The sequence below is a fragment of the Phlebotomus papatasi genome, chromosome 1 (assembly GCF_024763615.1).
Source record: "Phlebotomus papatasi isolate M1 chromosome 1, Ppap_2.1, whole genome shotgun sequence".
NCBI lineage: Eukaryota > Metazoa > Arthropoda > Insecta > Diptera > Psychodidae > Phlebotomus > Phlebotomus papatasi.
In genome coordinates, this window is record NC_077222.1 from 13,447,732 (window position 1) to 13,468,259 (window position 20,528).

Consider the following 20,528-nt stretch of genomic DNA (forward strand, 5'->3'; position numbering starts at 1 on the left):
AAGCTTTGCAAACCAATTAATATGCTAGACAGACCTACGGCTTAAGCCGAAAAACGACTTAACGTTATTACAGTTAAAATAATGATTATAACAGATTTTTATTAGTGTCCCACTAAGCCGTGTTTTGACTTAAATCGTATTACCTAGGGAGTGAGCTACTATGAAACCTAAGACTCTGCCAAATAACTAAATCTGGTAGAGTTCCGTTTAGTGACGTTCGAGTATTCTGGAACGTTTTACTATTAGTCTGACCAATCTAAAATGGTTTAACAAAACGTTGTGTTGAAATAAAAATTACATCTCGTAATATACTCTTTTACTGCAAGTTTTTTTTTTTGAAGATCATAGGCAAAGTACTCTAAAAATCTCATTTCATGACCGATTGTGGAACGACTGTGGATTAATTTAAAGCGTATGAAAATTCTAAACCAGCAATTTTGTATATAGACAGTTTTTATTATTTTCTTAACTTATTTCGAAAAATTGAATTAGTTTTTGAACAAATAATTCCAAATAAATAAAAAAATGAATAAATAAATAATTCCATGATGTTATATTCCTTTTCAGTTCTTCCAAATAAACTTACTTCTCTTTCTCATTCATATTAAATAATTGTACGTTAAATTATATTTGTAAGGTAAAATTTGCCAAAAGTTATACAATAAAACTTGTTTGGAAATTATACAAAACGAACTTTAATGAGTTATCCTAAAGCGCCTAAAGCATTATTTGCTTTCATTGCCAGATTTATTACAAAATTTAATTGTATTAAGAGATTTGTACTCAGAAAATAACTACATATCCATATAATCTGATTAAAAACTATCTCTTAATTGGCCATATTCATCTTCCTAATTTTATAAACATTTATTTAAGGTTTAACTATATGGCTAAACTGGAGGCAAACTGTTTATATTTCAGTATTTGCTGCTTAAAATTTAATAAACGATATTATGAAAGGAAAACGATTATTATCAAACCCGAGTCGTAACGGTCATAGACTTTAAATTCTTTATAATAATAATAATAATAATAATATGTATTGCATCACAACAATAGGATCATCCATCTTACAGTTGTGAGAAAAAAAAAGAAAGTAAAAACAATTTCAAAAAGAAAGAAAATATAAAGAAAGGAAAAAAATTACAAGAAACTGTGAAAAGAAGAAAACATGCATTCTTTGAAAAACAATGATATATTAATATAATGTAACTATCAAAGAAAAGAATTTGCCATCCAGAATTCAAATCATGTAAGAGAATAAAGGAAAATATTACCAAAATCCACGCAATGTCAGGCTTTCCAAGCATAATACGTAACGGACTTTTATCTCAAAATATCTAAGGGTAAAAGGAGAATTGGCAAATCTGGTCCCGGAATCGCCACGAACGGGACCTATGTCAGTGGATATACATTGGTTCAATGAACCCAAAACAACCTTTGTTCTGAGACCAATGTTCTAAACCATGGAGGAAAAGTTCTAGAGCATAAAAAGTATTTTTTAGAAGGAAGAATGGTCAAACGTATATAGGCGTTGGCTCATCTTCATACAAAGATGAGAGTAGGCGCATTTTGAAGATACTGGTATAAGATTAAAAAATTCCTGGGACCCAGGACGATAAACGCTGAGAGTCCTTGTAAAAAAGCATTTATCCTTCCGATAAATCACTGTTTTGACAACGAATTACGCAAGAACTGCTGAAGCGATCTTCATGAAATTCGGTATAGGGTCAGTGTATGACTTGAACTTATTATCCATGCATACCACCCCCTCCCCCCACCCAACATTCTAATAGCCCCCATACAAAATGAGGCCATTTTATCTCATAACTCTCTTTAGACGTTCTTGAGTAATTCGTTGTCAAAACAGCGATATTTCTGAAGGATAAATGCTTTTTTACAAAGACTCCAAGCGTTTATCGTCCTGGTTCCAGGCAATTTTTTAATCTTATACCAGTATCTGCAAGATGCGCCTACTCTCATTTGTGGTGATTCCAGGACCAGCGCCCATATAGTTTTGACCATTCTCCTTTAATTTAAAATAATTTGTATTATAATATGAACTAACGTTCATTTTTGCCTAATACTTTACAAAATAGGTTTAAGAATTCTAGATATTTTGTACAATAACTTCCAATTCAGAGTTATTACTGAAATCTTTTAGAACTACCTCAATGGTAAGTTGGCAACAAGCACTACAAATGCGATAGTTAGTGAAAATACCAAAAAGTTTTCCTATTAATTGTGTGATAGTTGAACCAAAGTAAGATGAATGCAGGCATGTGCTTGGAATTACTGCCAGAAATGCGATGGTGAATGTGTCAGGGAGAGAAAGGTCAAGCACTGCGTGATTTTCAACAATTCAATTATACGAAATGGAAAATCCATTTGAATAAATATGTTAGCGGGAGTCGTCCAGGTGGAGAGAGCACCCGTTGAGAAGGTTAGAGAGCTCCAATTGAGCTATTTCAGTCACACTCCCATGTCACAGTATCTTAGACTTTTCCCTATACTTTCGCCTTTCATGGCATGTCGAAGGCCCATATACAAATTGAATACTTTTTTTTCGGTCGTTGATGTAGAAAAAAAAAGAAAATTCTCTGTATGCGACACACATAATCCAACGAATATAAATCTTTCCTGGTTGGGACACTGGAGAAAAAAGCATTTGTTAATTTTATTTGCATTCCTTTATACGCCTTTAGTAAATTTTACTTGGGAGACTGCTATTGGAACACCTGGCGTCTCCACTGCAGATGGAGGCGCCTGGTGAGAGTTTGCAATTTGCTTGAGTTAAATAAGTTCATCTACATCACAGACTAAGTTTTATGTCCGCTTCATTTTTTCCCTCAGCTGTGATTGATGAAGTTCTCCAAAATGGGGAGCAAAAAGTGCGGTGAATGGAGATGCCAGGTGGAGAACTTTAATCCCCCACACGTAGAAAATGTGCCATCACCAGAGAACTTTACTTAGGCAAATCCTTGCGCTCATGTGGGCATTAAATAACATGTGAGCTTGCATGTAGCAAAGAACTTTGGGGACTCTCTTTGGTCAATCTGTGTGTGTGTATGCTGGTTATTGGGACTGACAATTTATTGCACAACACACAACTCCCAGGAACACTGGGCAGATGGCACCCACTCTCTCTCTTTCTAGTCTCATGATTTTGTTGTTAAGCAGTTTATGCCATGGATGGTGGAGCAAAAGGGAGACTAAAAGATTCCTCACACAGAATTGAGTATAAACGCGATGCCTGTGAACAAGCACATATGCTTTCTCTGCACTCTCATCCTTTTTAAGTCGTATTTCCTGGTGCTGACTCATAAAAGTACAGTACTGACCCCACCAAATTCACCCCAACATATCGCCCTCTTATTGTGTCCCTGGGTTGTATGATTTAAAGAGGTCTGTGATTTAGTGTCGTGGGAGATTTTATAGTGGCCACGAAGAGAGAAAAGTCACAAAAATGTCCTCTGGAGATGGAAGAATCTTGTGATAGAACAGAGAAAATTATGTACTTGATAGGCAAGACAATCCTCAGAAAATTGCAATCTTGGAGACTCATACTGATGATGACTCAGCTTCCGTGAGAAAATCTCACTGAGATACTTGGATTTAGTACAGTCAGTATTCTGTCGGTTCTGATAAATTTACTGGATTTCACTTAAGTTTAGTAGAAAATCAATCACAAGCTGGAATTTAACCCTGAACATGCCTTTTGGAAAATATCCGTTAAACGAATTACTCATTTGAATTTAAATTTTATGCTTGAAAATCAAGGGTAGGGGAAGGCTTTCTGGCTTCGTACATAATATTGATTCGAACACTTGATATTTTTTCCATATTCCTTTAATGAATCTGACTTTATTTTATCTGGAAATATGTAACTTAATTAGCTATTAAAATATGTCACAGATAGGTCAGATTCATTAACTCTTTCGCGTCCATAGGGTCATATATGACCCGGGGAAAAAAGTTTCTTTTTGGCTATTTACATTAATTGAAATCTAACTGGAGTCTTGAGAAAATGAGCCAAGAATCTTACATCCTTCTATTATGATGTCGTGCACGAACAGATAGATTTCAATTAATGTAAATACCCAAAAAAAACTTTTTTCCCCGAGTCATGACATTACCCTAAGGACGCGAAAGAGTTAAAGGAGTGTGGGAAAAAATTTAAAGTGTTCGAAGCCGGAGTATATGATAAATCTTAAAATCTTCCCCTATAGTACTATAATAATGTACTAGAATTAATAACCACGGTAGAATGGAGTAATTCTGAACAGAATTTAGTTTCGAATTTCTAAATTTTCTATCTGTTTCAGATGGGCAAAGAGAAAAAGAAGACCACGAAAAAGAAATAAGGGCCTGTCATCATGAGCCCTTTCTTTTCTCCGTCTGAAACTGCAAAGGAATCTAAGAATATTAATCAGATTTTGTATATAATTATCCTGAATTTTACGAGAAAATCTTTTAAAAAAATCACTAGAATTTGTCGTATTTTTCATAAAGTATTCAAATTTGGTATACACTGATCTTTGATTTTTCAAAGAACTTAAAATTTTTATTCCATAATTAAAAAATAAAAGTAAATAAACGACTTTTTGTTCTCCATATTACTATTCCTATCCCTACTTAATACTAGTCATCAACTCGGTGCTTCATACATCTATAAAAGGCCATAGGGACTTAGGCTGATCTTAGTGAATATTTAGGAAGTAAAATTTGGCAATAAATTTGCACAAATTTCCTTTACTTACCTTTTACTGTCAAATTTTTCAGGTTAAATATTCCTGAAGATCAGCTTGAGTCTATGTGGGCCTTAACGATAATTCTTGATTAATATGCTTGTAAAGGTCTACAAGCCTCAAATCAGTGAGCAATTTCACTTTAAAAAAAAAATATTGCAATTTTAGACCTTAAGATTTCAAAAGACTAAGAAAACACCATAACCTTCTTTATTTTCTTTTCTACATATTAAAAATTTTATTTAATTCAAACACTCATTTAAAAATATACCATTTAAAGTTACTTTCTGAAATTTTTATTGAAAAATTTTAAAAATTTAGCCATTTGGGCCCAATTTTTGGAGACGGTTTTTGAAAAAAAAACATACTTTTCAGTGGACAAGATTTCTTTTAGAGTAGTTCTACATTAAAATAAAAAAAACAAATATTTCCTGCTAGTAGATGAATTAAACTAGTTTTTGAACGAAGAATTAAAAAAAAAAAGAAATTTAGAAAATTTCAAAAAATATACTTTAAATATTTTACTTTCGTATGCTTAAAAGCTTGTACTAAATTAGAGATAAATGTTTCTTAAACATATTTTTCATCATATCGTAACAAACCTGCCGTTCTTTAATAAATAACTTTAAAGAATACCTCGAATTTTCAGATAAATCTCATAGATATAAATCTTTCGATCTGCCTTTAAAACTCATTCGTATTCTTCGATAACGATCTTTACATTCAAAACGTCAAATTTCTTTAAGTTTTTAGGATCACATGCAACAATCTTCCTCCACAGTAGTTATGCTCAAATAGGAATGTCAAAATTATTCAAGTTGTTTTTGTTGTTAAAACTGAATAATATAGTCTTAAGAAAAAATTAATAAAAAACCCAAGTAGCAAAATATTGTAACAGTAGCGTTATTTTTCCGTCACATTGACAGAAAATTATAGATGATTTTTGGAAAACTTTTAACGGTCATAGCAGGTTTCTCAGTTATTGGTAAAAATGGTCAAAAATGCAAGTTAGAAGGTTAATTTACAAAGAAAAAATTATGACCCATTTCAATTTTTCTGACTTATATGACTTTTTTACTTAACTAAATCTTTAATTTTGCCGTTAAATGAGAATTTTCAATGAGAAAGTCAATGAGAGCTCAGCTCATGTACACTATAACTCATTAATTTAAAACACTCCCCTAGATAGTGAGCGATGCCTAGGTGATCCCAGGAGGGGAATTCTGTAACGATATGACATTGTCATATGACAAATTTTAATATTTTTATGTGGTAAATTCGGAAATATTAATCGAAAATCAGATTCATATCAGTTACTAAGAGTTTCATAGAGCCCATAGAGCCCCTTGCAATGACCATTCGATGCTCACTGGTCTTTAGTGTTATCCCGTTCTAGAATTTCCCATGAACATTTGCCATATGATATTGTCATATCGTTACAGAATACTCCTACCGCCGGTGCAAGCAAGATTTTTTCCTGTTTTCACTCTGGACCAGATTAAGTGATTTGCATTTCACTTGTTTTAATTCGTGATTCTTTAAATAATTCACTTTAAAAATATTCAAGCTTGATATCAAGTTTTTCTTAAAAAGCCAAACTTTGCCAGACAATGAAAAATAATCGGAATCCCTGAATAAGTTACGCTCGTTACGCTGTTAATCAGATTTTTGAATTGGTTAGAAAATGCTCTTTGGGCGGTATTGGTTAGCCAGCAACAGTTATAACAATACGTTTCGTATTCCTGATAAAATTCTAACTATATTTCCATTTAATTACTTATGTAGTTTTTAAAGGTCGCAGATCAGACATATACAGCTTCAAAATGCTTAATTTTTAAACCGATTGGACTCTGACTTGACCAATTTGTCATGATTATCGTTAATTGATTTTCATTTTGCTCGAACGCTGTATTATATCATTTTCCTTCGGCTGTGTTTCACTGGCTTAAAGCTTAACTGGTTTTAGGTATTTACTTGGGGTCCTAAGTAATTCCTCATTAGGTTGATATTCTGTAGATTTTTTTATTTCTTAGATCAATTGTCGATTTATCAAAGGTTATACAAAGAAACCTAAAGAAGCCCAAATTTCGAATGAGTTATACAGTTGAAAACGTTCTGTTAGAACGTTTAGATAAAGTTTTGAAGCATAGATAGTAGACTAAAATGAAGTAAATCCCATCGAGATTTACGGAACGGATAAAATTGGCTCGATTAGTAGTTAGTAAATGTCCTATATCTACTTTCAAATTATTCTAACTGGAGCACACTTATACGGGTTTCAGAATTAAGTCTTAGCCACTTAACTGCTCTGACCTCTCTATAATCAAGTTCTTTTTTTTGGAAAAAAATATCTTAGAATTGGATTATTGGTTATTAGACAAATGACCTGTTGCTTTACATTTAGTATTTAGAGACCTTCGGAAACTTGGCTAATCCTTTAGTCTGTAGACCGTTTTAGCGTTATTCTTAGAGGTTCCAAAAGATTATACAGATCCAATAGATTGTAAGAATTGGCTAATCCTTAATCACAAGAACTTCCCTTTCCTATTTTGAAAATATTGTAAATTCATAATTAGATATTTAAATTTTTAACTAGAATTCCTCGGGAATTCCTATAATAGTGACAAAATTATCGAAAATTAGTCATATCATGTGTATAGGAATAAAGGACAGAAAGTGAAAAAAATAATTATAGAGAGATTTTCTGGCTCTCTTGGCGTGTGATATGGAAATGTGAACTAATTTTCGTGCACACGAAAGCAGAAAAATGTACATATATTTTTATATTTTGTACACAAAGCTAAAACTAAAATTTACCCGGGACACGTGAAACAATTCATTTGAATCTATTAAAATTAAATTATATTTACAATAAATTGTATTTAGAGTTGAGCTAACTATTTCTTTCCTCTTTTTAATTATTACACACGTGTATTGATGGGGAGGACGGAAACACATCACCCACACGAATTATTTTTATTCAAATGGAAAATGATTTTTAGCATGATTTTTTTTAACTCTTTCTCTTGCTTTTTCAGTGTCGACAGCGAGTGTTGAGGCAGTTCTGGGAAAAACTGCTTCACTACCCTGCGACATCGAACCCGAGGCTAGAGATGACCGGGTGTACATGGTGCTGTGGTTCAGAGAAAGTGCCGGAAAGCCTCTCTACAGGTGAGACATTTTCGCCCCAAGTGTTACCAGAACGGGAAGATTAAACTATCAGAGACATGAAAGACATTCCTGCATTATAATAATTTACCGATTACTTCCATAAGATGGAGAAAGGGGAATTGTGGGCAGACGATTGATGATATCTCCTCATAGAAAATTAAATTAATTACAATAATTCAATTACTACTATTTCAAAAGAAAAGAATTGATAAATATTTGTTGCTGTCCTGCAACAAAAAAGACTTGCCCTTAATTGATAACTACTCCTATCAGCATCGTATCATCATTCTTATTAGGTTTCTTTGGGTTTCTTAATATTCGTATTTCTTAAAGAAATCTTTCTTTAGAAAATGTTGCATAGAAGCTCTTTGTCTAGTCTTAATCACGATAAAATACAAAGGAAAATCCTTTTGAAAATTTTCAGGAATTGAAAAGCCAAAGAAACCCAAGAAGCAAAACATGTTAAATGTATTAAACAAGATTTTCTGAGAAACAAAATGGTCTGAAGCATCTTACTTCCGAATGGAAGCCCGAATAGAGCCTTAAATATAGCAGTTCCAAAAGATACCGGCTCCCAAGTAATCATATATAAGAATAAAGTAAACATTGTAAGACTTACGTTTTCATTACCTTTAATTTACCATTAGAAATCGTATAATTTAAAAACGGTTTAAACTTATGTCTGTTCAAAGGGGTATTTTCGAAAGCATTATACAAGGTTTTAAAACACGAAAAAATCATTCATAACCCAACGCTATCACCATAAGAATATAATTTGAATGTAATTCATCCAAATTCTCCTCTAATGTGCCCGATAACTGCAGCACATATTTGAAAATTATCCCAAAATTATCACATGATTTCACTCCCCAAAAGCGGAACACTTGCAAATTACGGGTTCAACAGAGGTGATGTGAAATCTTGTTGAATATTCCATCTTCGACTATCGATTTCACCACCCATTTGGCTCTTTTGCATAAATGTGCATTCAATTGCAATCTCACTGAACTCTCCTGAACCAAATGAGCATAGAAGAGCTTCCTCTGTCGCATTTCTTCATCCACTTCCCCCATTGGCACTCAATTCTTGCACCATGCTAGAAAGTCAATTTGCAATTAATTTTATTTAAGTTCCAAATAATATGTTTTAATTAGGTCAAAGGGTTTTCCGGGTGAGAGACCGAGGCAAAAAAGGCGCTTAATGGCAAAAGTATGGTGGGAAATTTTGAAGTTGCTTAAACTTATGTTACGGACACTTGAGTAATTAATTATTATTTTAGTGGTAATATTGATTAAGCAAGTACGAGATGGGGAGGCACTTATAGTTGTGTACAAATATAAATTGTTTCATACGCTTCAACATTCACTCCCCAGGCTCCCAATCACCCCCCGGTGAAGAGTTTGGGACTATGTTTGGGGGGAAGGACTGTGGGTGGATGCATTGAAACAACATAGAAGTGGGCTGACAAGCATCCCAGATGTGTTTGATCGTATGAGATGAATTGATTCATTATTGATTACATGAGTGTATTTTGGTGGGTAAACAAACGAAACACTCTGTGGGTTAGAAGGATGATTTGAGGTATATATATCACATATATATCTTTATGATACAGTGACCGATAAAATCATAGAGGCAGTCGTAAAAAGAGAATTTACAAATCAGAAAATGCTGCTTGGGAATGGTGGGAAAATACAACGAAACTCTTTTGTAACATTTACGTCTTCCTGTACTCAAGGCCTTATGAAGACCAAACGGATCAATGCAGTGGCTTTTGGTTTTCGTATTCAATCCGATTTAAATAGGTTCTGTCTCAAAACCAGAACGATGCTGTACCCCACAGGGAGTAATTTTTTGGTAGAATTTTGGAAGTATAAAGTTTCGAGTTTTTGACGGCACTCTTTGTATGTCTACGTCTGTGCGTCTGCCCGTTATGCCCTAGACACACTTACGACTTAAGCCGAGAGACGGCTTACTGGAAAATGATGGAAATGTACTTCAATCATTATTTCGAATATAATTACACTAAGCCGTCTCTCGGCTAATCCTCAGGTCTGTCGAGACCCTTAGGTTGTTACCACAACTAGAGCCCAAACGGTTAGAGATAGAGACTTAGGACTTTCGGGATACCCCCCCCCCCATAAGTGGACCCAATGATCGTTAACATGCCCCTAATTTTCCTCCCATTCATATTTTTACCCCCCAAAATCATGCTTTTTCGCTTCGTTGTGCGATTTTTTTCAGTTTTGGATATGTTTTAGTTATTACCCAGGCGGACATTTCGTCCTTAACCCTTTAAGGACGATTGGAACACCGGTGTCCCATAAAGAAAATAAATTGGCATTGAATAAATGAGCAGTAAAAAGTTAAAATTGATCAGTAACAAAAAATATTGAAACAGTGATATTATCGTCCAAATTTTGGCAAAGGGAAAATAAGGGGCTTTTCACTCTATATGGAAATATTTTAAATGTTAAATACATAAATTAGGCCCATTTTTGTAAAGATTTAAGTTTTTTGCCGACCATAATTAGATATTTTACTGCTCATTTTTAATGTTTTACTGCCCATTTAGAATTTTTTACTGATCGTTTGTTTTTTGCCAAATAAATTTTCCTGACTACCTAAAGTTATTTTTTCTTATGTTTGTACATAATTGTAGAGTAGAAGGCTGAGTGAAACTAGAATATTTTATGCAAGTCTCTAGCTATTTGTTATGTAGTAAATATTTAAGCTCAAAAATGGCAAATTTTAAAGTTCTCAAATTCATAATTGATTTTATTTATTTTTTATACTTCCAATTTTTTTAAGCAAAATCCTTTTGGCAATAAAAACTACTATACTCACACGTAATATTTTTCATTAAACGAAAAATATTATTCATTGGTATTGTCAGAAAAATTACTTAAATTTTTGTGCTATTTTTGTCCCTATCGTTCATAGAGGCACAAAATACACCGAATCAGACTCTGATGGACTTTCCAAGGTTAGATGTAAGACTTAACATTGATTATATTTCTCAGTTTAATTTTTATTGTTGATTTTCAGTCCGTAAAAAGTGTCTCGTCGTTAAAGGGTTAAACGAAAATACCGTTGAATCTTTCCTAAAACCGGATTTACAAAGTCAAAGGTTTAAAAGGCTCTAGAGAGCGTATTTCTCAACCGAGTGGTATCATATCCAGGCCGTTTGAAAAGGTCTTGGACATTCCGATGAAATTGAATTTATTTCAATCAGTTATGAACAGGTAATAAATCGATTCATAACCGATAAGTACTTTTTATCCGAAATTAAATTATTTTACTCTTAAGATATTTTAGGCAATGCTTTGAGTGATTAATGAATCCATAAATAATTTTTGTCCGAAAGTCAATTCTATTAATCCTAAAATTCTCTTGTGGGAACTTTTCAGTGATTTATGAATCGGTTCGAACCGTTTCGAACCGGTTTTTATATTATTAATTGATTAAAACATAACACTGTGCATTGATTGATCTCACAATACCAATTCAATATTATACCTCTTTTGACCTTTCAAATTTAATTTTGTAAATCACGCTGTTATTAATGGACGTCACAATGACGTCAGTATTTCGACTTTACTACATTCAGAAGAATTTCGGTTCGACAGAATGTAGCAGGGAATAGACGGAGACACTGAACCTTTCTTGATTTTCACAATTTTATTCTCTACGACGTTTCGAGGATGGATGTCCTCTTCATCAGGTATCGAATATGGCAGGGAAAATAACGTACAGGTGGGAGTTGTTACACTGCACTTGGACTTTGATCACAACTTGATCCGTGATGTTCACCATTCGACTGACTGACACAGAATAATCGAATGGTGAACATCACGGATCAAGTTGTGATCTAAGTTCAAGTGCAGTGTAACAACTCCCACCTGTACGTGATTTTCCCTGCCATATTCGATACCTGATGAAGGGGACATCCATCCTCGAAACGTCGTAGAGAATAAAATTGTGAAAATCCAGAAAGGTTCAGTGTCTCCGTCTATTTTACTACATTCATTTTAATTGCTGTCAACCTGGTAAAAATGAAGTCGTTCTTATGACGCAGCATGGCCATGGCTTTCTTACGGTATTAAGAATACGTTCAGTAAATTCAAATACATTGGGAAACCCTATTACTTTGAACAGTGTTCACCCACCATTCAATGTGAACTGCCGAAAATGCAGTTCGATGTTGGAGACTTTGGGTCACATTCTTGAAATATATAGACATACCAAAGAACGACAAGACGAATTCATCGCCATGACAAGATTCGGGGCTTTGTCATCTGTGAAATTCCATTCATTCTGAAATTGTCGTCCAAAGACGATGATAAGATAGGAGGCACCAAACGATTAGCCGTGCGGGACCCGTCTTTGACCCAACCTTGTTATACAAAATCGGGAAAGGCTCCAAGTGGTCGAAATTACAGTCCACCAAGAGAATGGGACAGAACTCGACAAAAATACAGACGCTTGGTGCCCATATTAACCGAATGATTTGGAGTGGTCTCCGGGCAGAGGGACCCAGCAACTTGGGATTGCTTCACAACGAGTAGCTTTGACTTATGACATGTTCTTGATCGCTCTTAAAAACTTACAGTAGACTCTCGCACAATCGGGTCTTTTTCAATCAGGCGAAAAATTTTGTTGCCTATTTTCACGTTTAATTATTAAGCAAATTTGCTAAAATTCGCTGTACTTCCTCATATTTTATCATGATTCTTTATAATTGAGCGCTTTTTGTGGAATTTACAATGACTTTGACGCCCAAATCTATCGATAATTTGGATGATATTTTACCCTATATGCCCGATTGAGAGAGAGTCTACTGTATAAGGTTTTGTCGCGACTGTGTTACTTGGGAAGGTAAACGTATAACTTTTATTAAGGGATCTAAAATATTGTATATTTCTCAAATTTCTTTTTATAAATTTTTGTTAAATTAAATTACAAAATTGCGAGTATCCCTAATAAGAGAATCAGTCTAGATTTATTATGTTACTTGGGAAGCTTAACGCGTATAACATTTATTAAAGGGTCTAAAATATATTTTAAACTTCAATCACTTGTTCAAATTTCCTTTTATAAATTTCTGTTATATTAAATTACAAAATTGCATCTATATTTTGATCTTGACTCTTTGCTCTTTGCGAGTATCTCTAATAAGAGAATCAGTTCGGATTTATTATTTTAGCAGCCACTGTATATCTTCTCATCTACTGCCCGTCTTCTTGGTAGTGTCTGCAGAAACGTTGTCTTGAAGGCATATTCTGGTGCAGTCTGCAGGGATGGCAATGCATTAAACATCCCTTCTACCATGAAAACATAATACATATAAATATATATCTTTATGTTTAACGAAGAGATTGTACTTCAAAATTTACTTGTTGTTGCTCACAGCAATGTTTACAATTTAGTAATGCGGAAATGTTCCAATAAGCTTTACATTTCGGCTTTATTCGAGGAAGAACATTGTGCGATATAATATTATAATTGGCGAGAATGGTTCAAAAGTTCACATTCTGCAACAATACGTCTATGTATCTCATTCATCAGTTGAAATATTTCACTTCAAATAAGACAAAGTTCGATGCAAAATTTTCTGACATTTCTGACTATTTCCCAAAATTATTGTTTCATTCAAAATATATCAATGGTAAAGAATGAGTACAATGTTCTGCTTTGTGAAAATGTGAAATACAGAAAAATAGAAAAAACATAATTCATATTTTTTGAATGACATTTATATCAACTTTATCAGCACATTTCGATTCTTTTGCTCGGGAAAGGTAAATTTAAACTTAAGTTTGGCATGGTATCAGATATTCTCTTAATCACACATAATAAATAAATAAATTCTTAGTCCATTTATTTTTCTAAGAGTGAGGGTCCTTTTAAAGACTTAACCCTTTATCTCGTATCATTTGACCCAAAGGGAAATGGGACAGCTTTGAAATTGGGCTGTTTTTCCTATTCTTAAAATGGAATTGAGCCTTATAGTAATGTAATTAAATTTCGCAATTGGTTCGTGGAGCTAAATTAAACATGATAAGATCCAGTCTGATTAAAAAGTAGGAGAAAAAAGCCTAATTTCGAAGCTCTCCTAATTCAAAGGTATCCCATTTCCCGATATGTAATTCGATAATTAGAAGGGAGCTAAATAGGGGAAACTGGGGCACAACCAAACACAGGGTAGCATCAAACACTAATTTTTATGTCTAAACTACTTGGACTATCTCGACCATTTCTTCAGTAAGCAAGCATCCCTATAATGCCTATAAATTCCTATAGGCCTTGTCCTCAGAAGTCGAATAATATTAAAAATCGCAGTGTTTCATGCTACCCCGTGTTTGGTGGTGCCCCAATTTCCCCTATAGGTTTGTTGTAAAAATGTTTACTTAAATAAGTAACTTTAAATCAAAAAATCGCTTCTATTCTTTGAATCACACACTTTACACTTAATAAAAACAAAATTATTTTAAAAAATTATCGACATAATATCACGGAAAATAAGTTCTACCTAATCAATCAATAAATAATAATTTATGATTTAAACCATAAAATATTTCCGTTCAATTAAAGGTTTTACTGCAAGTTTTCAATCAAAAGTGCAATGTAATATTTTTATAAACTACTTTTACGGGCTGATAACATTTATATAAAATTGAAAATAATATTGAACACAAATTGAACAGTCAAAATGAATATGATAGTATTCGTTTTATTATATGCCGCACACCGTTCCATTGTAAGTAAAAAAAAATTTAAATAAATAGGATTTAATACAATATATCGATTTCAAAAATTTTTTATACTTACAAAAATATTTTTCTTTACCTTTATTCGTAATATGATTTTATTCTCCCAAAACAAAAAGCTTCCTCTAGCATAACCCAGCATAAAATACTATCTTTAGGAACGATGAGATGAAAAACGAAGAAGTCACCAAAAGTGGACAAGAAAGTATATTTAAGGATAGATTATGTCACATTGTAATGGATTACGGTGCCAGGTACAAAAATATGTGAAATGGGAACGACCAACGTAATAGCAATATTTCACATCCTAAAGTTATGACGCTGATATTCCCATGGATTTGGAAAATTGACCCCTAAACTCTACCTGGGGCGCATTCCTGCTGAAAATCTCCGGATGCATCGAGGGGAAACTGTGGTTTTTCTGGCTAGTCTTTTTCCTGGGTTTTCATGGTTATGCTGCAGGGCAAAAAAAAAGTTATGGAAAAATTGAAAATAATCAAACTCATGAGTTGTCAAATAAACCCTTTCCTCTTTGGTGAAAAAAATATATATTTACCAGAATATCAATATGGATGGGCTGTATATGACGTGGTTAAAAAAAAAAATTTAGATACGCTAAAAATTTATCAATTGATATTTTGGCTATATTTGTGTCCCATTGAAATGTAGGCAAAACGTGAGTCAATAAGGGAAAACAGGGAGATACTTTGATAAAAAATAAATTACATTTGAATTTGATCCATGACTGCCAACTTTTGGCAATTATTAAATAAAACAATAATATTTGAAAAACCAAAATTAATGATCAAGATTTTTCATTACATTATTACAGTTAGTCGAGACACGAGCTTCAAAATGCATTAAAATACACCATCATGAATAATTTTATTCACTCAAGTGATATAGGGGAAAGGCTCATAATTTTGTCCAGTTCCTTATTTTGGACACTTTGAGGATAAAATTGGACACTAAAAATAAATTGATTAAAATGATGGATTTTTATTCCAATATTTGATGAATAATAAATTCTATCTAAATATTTGTTCTTTTTGGAAGATTTTAACACTAAATACGTTAAATTTTGAATATAATTTTAGTTGAAATTGCTTTGTTGAAAATTCAGTGTGAGCAATTGCTTACGAGAAATATGACAGAACTTTGTGTTTACTTCAGTCTTATTTAGCTGTGGTGAAGTACAAACAATGTTTCTTCGCTTTTTTTGAGTGATATTATAGAATATTCATTGAATATTGTGTTGATTCACGTTAGTGGTGATTTGTAGATTTGACCTGAAGTGAGATTTGCCTTGTGAATTAGATTTTCCTATGAAAAATGGGATTTTTTTAAAACATTTACCAGTGAGGTGATCATCTCTACGAAAGAGATGTAGCGAGAAATGCCTTGAAAGGCTCCCGGAAAGGCCTGAGAATGAGCGAATCCGGACGTACTTGGAGTACCGTATTCAACTCACTTTAATGAATGATATGGAAAGTTTCCGGGCTTCTTGTGACATTCTACGTTTCCCTTACATGAACAGGAAGAGAACTTGATAAGATCGGTTCATGAAATAAAGAACAATGGGCATCATGTTGAGGCGGATTAGCTGTCTAAATTTACAGCCAAGTTATCCAAATTAATAACCAAGTTGTTCAAAATAAGAGTCAAATTCAGCTCTACATATAAATTCATTTTTAAACGTATTAAGACTAATTTTAGTAAAAATAAGACGATAAATAGTTTGCCAAGTTTCTAAACAACCCTTTTGAAAAGAGAGTAACAAAAAAGTCAATTAGTATTGAAAATATCGCACTTCAAACTTGGAACATCGATGCTTATAAGCAGACTGATCAAAATTATGAGCCCTTACCCTATAATCTTTTGTCGTTTTAAACGATCTTTTCTATGCACTTTGATAAGCGGTGCTCACCGGGATTAATGTCTGCAATCCTTAATTCTCGGGATACATTATGAAATCGTTTAAATTGGGATCAAAATTGCCCCACTCGCCTCTATATCAATTGTCCCTGAAGAATAACAAAGTGCAAAGAATGTTAGAATTTGCTAGAAAAACCATCAGTAGATTTTCTTTTACCTCACATTTTTTTTCATCTTCAGTTGTAGCGATAGTAAACGACAATTTGCATAAATTTTCATAAGCAAACACATTTTAAGGTTCTCACATTGGTTGTGGCGAATGATTATCAGATTTGAAGGAAAATGAGGTGGAAAATGACGATTTGTATCGCTCCACCATCATTTTCCCGTCCCATCTCGATGGCAGAGAATGGGTCTCCATTTGGGGCCAGAGAATATCGGGCAGGGGGATGGGTTTTGGGTCGATGTTTGAGGTAGCGGAAATGGAGCGGCAGAGTGCCTGGATGTCGGAAAAAAGGAAGACCCGGGAGTCACGGTGAAAAATTCAAGCTTCGTGAGTTGCACAAACAAATATTATTATGTAACATTCAGTTGCGAAATCGTAGCTGTGTCGGCAAAATTGTACTAATTTGGATGGGACTCATATACCAGACTATACCAAACACATTTCCAAGTTCCGGGTCATGAACTGCACTGAGAGAAGGTCTTCAAATAAATAAGTGTGAAAATGAGTGTTGGGAAAACTCCGCGCGAAATGAGATTTGATAATACACATATTCCATACATTGAGTGTTAAATCAAAGGTAATTTTTTTAAATGAGTGTTGTAACGAACCGCACTAAGGCTTCGGTAAACTTCCATCACACTCGGGCATTTGAGTGTTGGTATAAGCCTCATATTTCTATGATGAGACTAACGCCAATGCTCAAAATAAGTGTATATCGAGTGTTCCATGAACACTCGTGAGTGTTGAACACTCATCTGCCGTATAGATACAAAATCGACGTACTCTAACACTCAATAAATAAGTCAATTGCACTATAATTTTTATGGAACTAGCACCGTACACACATTTTTTACAATAAATACTTTTCATTTGCTATTATTATCTAATTTCTTACCAAATTTTGTCAATTTTCATCGCATTCAAGACACAGTTTTCCAAGAATTTTAGCCGTCCGACTATTGTTGAGTGAAACATCCGACATGTTAAAAACTTTTTTATTGGGATGCAATATCGCAAACAAATCTTTCAAACATTTCACTATTGAGGTCTTTTTGAGACAAAATATTTATCACAAAGCACTCCAGAGACTTAAGCAAGCCCTCTGAATCACAAAACTCATTTTTCCAAAAATATAATTTGTGTAAATTCATCCAAAATACTTCTCAATTTTCAACTTAATTCTGTCGGCACTGTCTTTTTCCGAATCACAACACAACTCTCTACCGGAGGAGCTTTTCCTCCCAATTTCCACTATTATAAATTATTGGAAAACACGCGAAAACTATCACCACTTTGCAAAATATTGCACTGTGAATTAATATTTTGTATGTCATTTGACAACTCTGAGTGAGTGAAAGAGCAACACAGATTGGAAGCCGCTGGAAAGTTCTCACACTCGATGAGGCTTGAATTTCTCATTCATGAGTGTTGGAAGAAGCCTCAAGCGTAATACCAAGCCTCATATAAGGGTTGGTTGATTCGAGTGTAGAATTTTAGTTGTGACAACACTCATTTCGTGTCCTGGTAACACTCAACCTTCTCTCAGTGTGGAGATGGTTTTCATCATTGATGGCATTCGTGGCGGGTGAAGCTGTGGCGGAAATTATCGTTGAACTGATGTGCAAACTAACAGTATGTGATGATTCTATGATGGAACCAATTTTGGCTTGTTCATGGACATCGCACCCATTCACTCCGCACTCCAGTTTCCTAAGCCAAATTTTGTCATCCAGCGCTGCCAACTCTGAGGCCACATGCAGCTCTTGGATCCGGCGGCCTCAGAGTGTCGCCCTAGATGGAGCAGAAACCGGGAGACTGGGCACTGTGGTTGAAAATCCACAACTAACATCCATACGAAACTCTCTCTCTACTTTCCTCCAAAATTGACGATGGATGCCTTGTGCGATTTGCTTGCCAGTCCTCCAATCCCTCCAACCCCAGAACTTTTCTCTCACTGTGTATGGCTTTTAAATCATCATCATAAATTATTTTCCCTGGGAAAATTCTCCACAGTGGAGTCTCTGGTGCAAAATATTCAATTTGCTGGATTTTAATTCACCCCAACACTCATAAATGTCCTAAATATACAAAGTTGATGGTGAAAAAAAATTTGGGGAGAGGGGAGTAATTTAGGCATAGGTAGTTAAGACAGGAAAATTTTCCTCAACCTTGCGAGTGAGCTAAAATACTAACACTGAAAAATATTTATGCAGTTTTGAAACACTTTATTACATTTTATTCATACGAGATGGTTGGAAACATCGCTAAGACGGTGATTACCGCAAGGGAAGAGGAAACTTCTATCTGATCAAGGATCTGATGTATAAAATATGAATTAAATTTTATGAATGAATGAAAATTTGGATTACATACTTTCTAATATAGCAAACGCACAATAACTTCTGTTTTGTAAACATGTTTGTAACACACTGCCTAGGAGAGTGAGCGAGATGACTATAGATTTAACTCTCACTCACACTCACTGAAATGTCAAATAATGTTTACAAAACAAAAGTTATTGTGCGTTGGGCATAATACCCAGCACACAATAACTTTTGTTTTGTAAACATGATTTTGATTTTTCTATATGAGTAAATGAGACACTGATCTAGTCATCTCGCTCACTCCCATAGGATATTTTGAAACCATGTTTACAAACAAATGTTATTGTGCGTTGGGCATTAATATGCTAATAATGCTAATGAATAAACAAAATAATTTTGGGATCACGAACCAAGCTCGAAATTCTGTTCAAAACTTTCACATTGAAGCTTGTGAACCATAATGATTGAATAGTAGTCAGCGCCACTCGCGGGAAGTGACAGTGCCCTCTCGCGGAGGAAAGTTTGGTACTTCTGTTTTATTTTCGGAAAAATGTTTTTTTTTTGTTTAACTGTAAATATTGTCTGTAATGTGAAACGGACATTGCAAATATTTGACAACTTGAAATTTTGATCGTGATTTTGGTCTCAGAATTGAGGCCATTGTGGGGTTGGAAAGATCGAGTGGCTATCCCAGAAAGGAATCTATAGGCGTAGTGGATGATGTCCTTAAAGAGCTGGGTGTGCTTCAATGTTGGCTGCGGATCACAAGAAAATAAAGAAAAAGTCAAATGTAAAATTCATTAGGAAGATAAGAAAAAAATTAAACTGTCCGAAGTTTAAGCCGTTTGAAGATAACGCGCTTTCCCCTATAAAGAAAATATAACTACTTTTTATTCAAAATTCAATTATGTTACTCCTAAGGTATTTGGGTAATGTTTAGTAGTGATTCCAACAACGGTTAACCGGTTTCGAAAAACCGGTTAACCGCCCTATTTTGTGGACGGTTTCCATACCGGTTTTTAGAGATGAAACTGGATTAAAACCGTTTCTTTATAAAAATTTTAATATTTCTTTTAAGCTTATGTCTATCTCTTGAAAATTAAGATACACTGCAAGATATTTCCTTGACTTTAGAAGGGAACCAGAAGTGCAATATGATTCTAAGTGTAATATGTAGTATGGTAGTATTTTAATAATATATAAAGGATAGTAGTAATGAGTTTTTTTGTACGTTTCTTCCATTATTGAAAAGAATTATTTGCTTAAAGGCTATCGGGGATTATTTCAGAACTCCTTCGCTTGAAAATATTTCAACCATTTCAACTTAAATCTTGGTTAAATATTTAGAAGACTAAAAAATCAATTGTATACTGAGAAAATATTTGTAAACGATTTAGTACAATCTTGTAAAATA

At 33.9% G+C, this 20,528-nt stretch overlaps 1 protein-coding gene across 1 annotated transcript in view; it reads left to right on the forward strand.

Moving 5' to 3' along the window:
- The window catches only part of LOC129800050 (uncharacterized), a 464,496-nt gene that overhangs the window by 183,235 nt on the left and 260,733 nt on the right, over nucleotides 1–20,528 (forward strand). The window contains exon 3 of the mRNA XM_055844411.1: nucleotides 7,787–7,919. Within this exon, the coding sequence (XP_055700386.1) occupies nucleotides 7,787–7,919 (133 nt within the window). The remainder of the gene's footprint in view (nucleotides 1–7,786; nucleotides 7,920–20,528) is intronic.